The 1,569-nt window shown below is 49.1% G+C and overlaps 1 protein-coding gene across 1 annotated transcript in view; it reads right to left on the bottom strand.

Moving 5' to 3' along the window:
- Window positions 1-337: 337 nt before the first annotated feature.
- The window catches only part of zgc:66455 (uncharacterized protein LOC393502 homolog), a 10,698-nt gene continuing 9,466 nt past the window's right edge, over window positions 338-1,569 (bottom strand). The window contains exon 11 of the mRNA XM_034884333.1: window positions 338-750. Within this exon, the coding sequence (XP_034740224.1) occupies window positions 338-750 (413 nt within the window). The remainder of the gene's footprint in view (window positions 751-1,569) is intronic.

Below are 1,569 nucleotides of genomic sequence, written 5' to 3'. Positions count from 1 at the left end.
ACACACACACACACACAGACTAGCTGATAGCTTCCCATAGCCTTCTTCTGATCCTAACAGTACTCACAGGTAACTTTAAGTCTTTGATTTTCATTGGTCGAGCCTTTGCCACAAAATTAATGAAAGTAGAGATGTGTACTTGGCAAAGAGCGTTGGGTGGAATCAATGTTATTTTGGGGAATTAAAAACAACATTGATATAGGACAACGGGTCAACAAAAATGTGATCACATAAAAGAAGAGAACGAGCAAATGCTTTAGTGTTGTGATTTTATTTCAAACTGAATATCTGAAAAATAAAACTAAATAAAGAGGTTTTTTTTTAACGGGGTCAAAGGTCACTTCTTCCCGCCTTCTTGCGGCTCCGCGTAGGCGTCGGGCAGCAGCAGCTGGCTGAAGCGCAGCAGCTGCAGGTCCAGGGTGGGGGGGCGCTCCTTCGCCGGGGGCCACCCCTCCCTGAAGCTCCGGACGGGCGGAGGGGGCGGGGGCAGGTCAGAGTCCGGGGGGCCGGAGTAGGAGTCGTCGTCATGTTGATGCCGGTGGTTGCGGTGATGGTGGTGGTGGTTGTTGTTGTTGTTGTTGTTGGGGCCCGGAGGAACGATGCTGCCGTGGCAATCGACCGGGAAGGCCCCGTGGCGGTGGCGGTGGTACAGCAGCCCGGCCGCCGCCAGCAGCAGCAGGATGAGCGAGCTGAGCAGGAAGAAGAGGACGTAGACGCCCTTCGCCTCGGGCGACTGGGCCGAGCTGCAACCTGCAGGAGGACAACAGGAAGTCAGTGGACGGTCGCCTCTGGGGTGGGGGGTGGTTCGGATTTTGGACCGAGACCGGCGCCAAAGCGATACTTTTAAAACAACGCCAAGAGCCATGTTTCCATCCACACGTTTTTATCCAAATTAAGTGATATCGAATGAAAAAACGCCTTCTGGAAACAGTTGAATTCAATGGAATTTCATGAATATCGACTCAAAGGAAATACGTTCGGTCTCATCGGATTTTTATCTCGATGATGTTCGACTTATGCGATGAACGCTTGTGGAAACGTTGTTCGCCGAATAAATAACGAATTGGGATTTAGTTTTAGGTCATTTCATGGTTGCAACCCGCCACAAAACGCAGAAGAAGAAGAAGAAGAAGTTGCAGTTCGAGAGACTTTTTGAATTTGATTTATCAGGAACTGGCCGACAGAGGTTAGGACGAGCCGTGGGACGTCCTGCGGAGTCAATGGAAGACGCTCAGACAGAGAGACATGTCTCGGGGGGGGGCAATAAAAGACAAGTTGCATCTGCATCGTCATAGCGATGTGTTGAAAGCGTTGTTGTTTCCTTATGACAGCTCGATGTGTCGCCATCAGCTTGACATGAGCTGTATTACAACCCGTCCCGTAGTGATCACGTGATGAGAGACTAGAAACACTTGTGAATGTTGTGCAATTCAGTGCGAAAACGACTGAAAACAACTTAAATTGTCTAAAATCGATACGATGTACCAATTTGATGCAAAACAGCGCCACGTGACGTCATCGCAAATGGTTTTTAATCAGCTTTAAAGCCGTTGGATGGAAACACTTTCA

Source organism: Etheostoma cragini, chromosome 2 (assembly GCF_013103735.1).
Source record: "Etheostoma cragini isolate CJK2018 chromosome 2, CSU_Ecrag_1.0, whole genome shotgun sequence".
NCBI classification, from domain to species: Eukaryota; Metazoa; Chordata; class Actinopteri; order Perciformes; family Percidae; genus Etheostoma; species Etheostoma cragini.
This window is presented reverse-complemented; position numbering and strand designations above follow the sequence as displayed.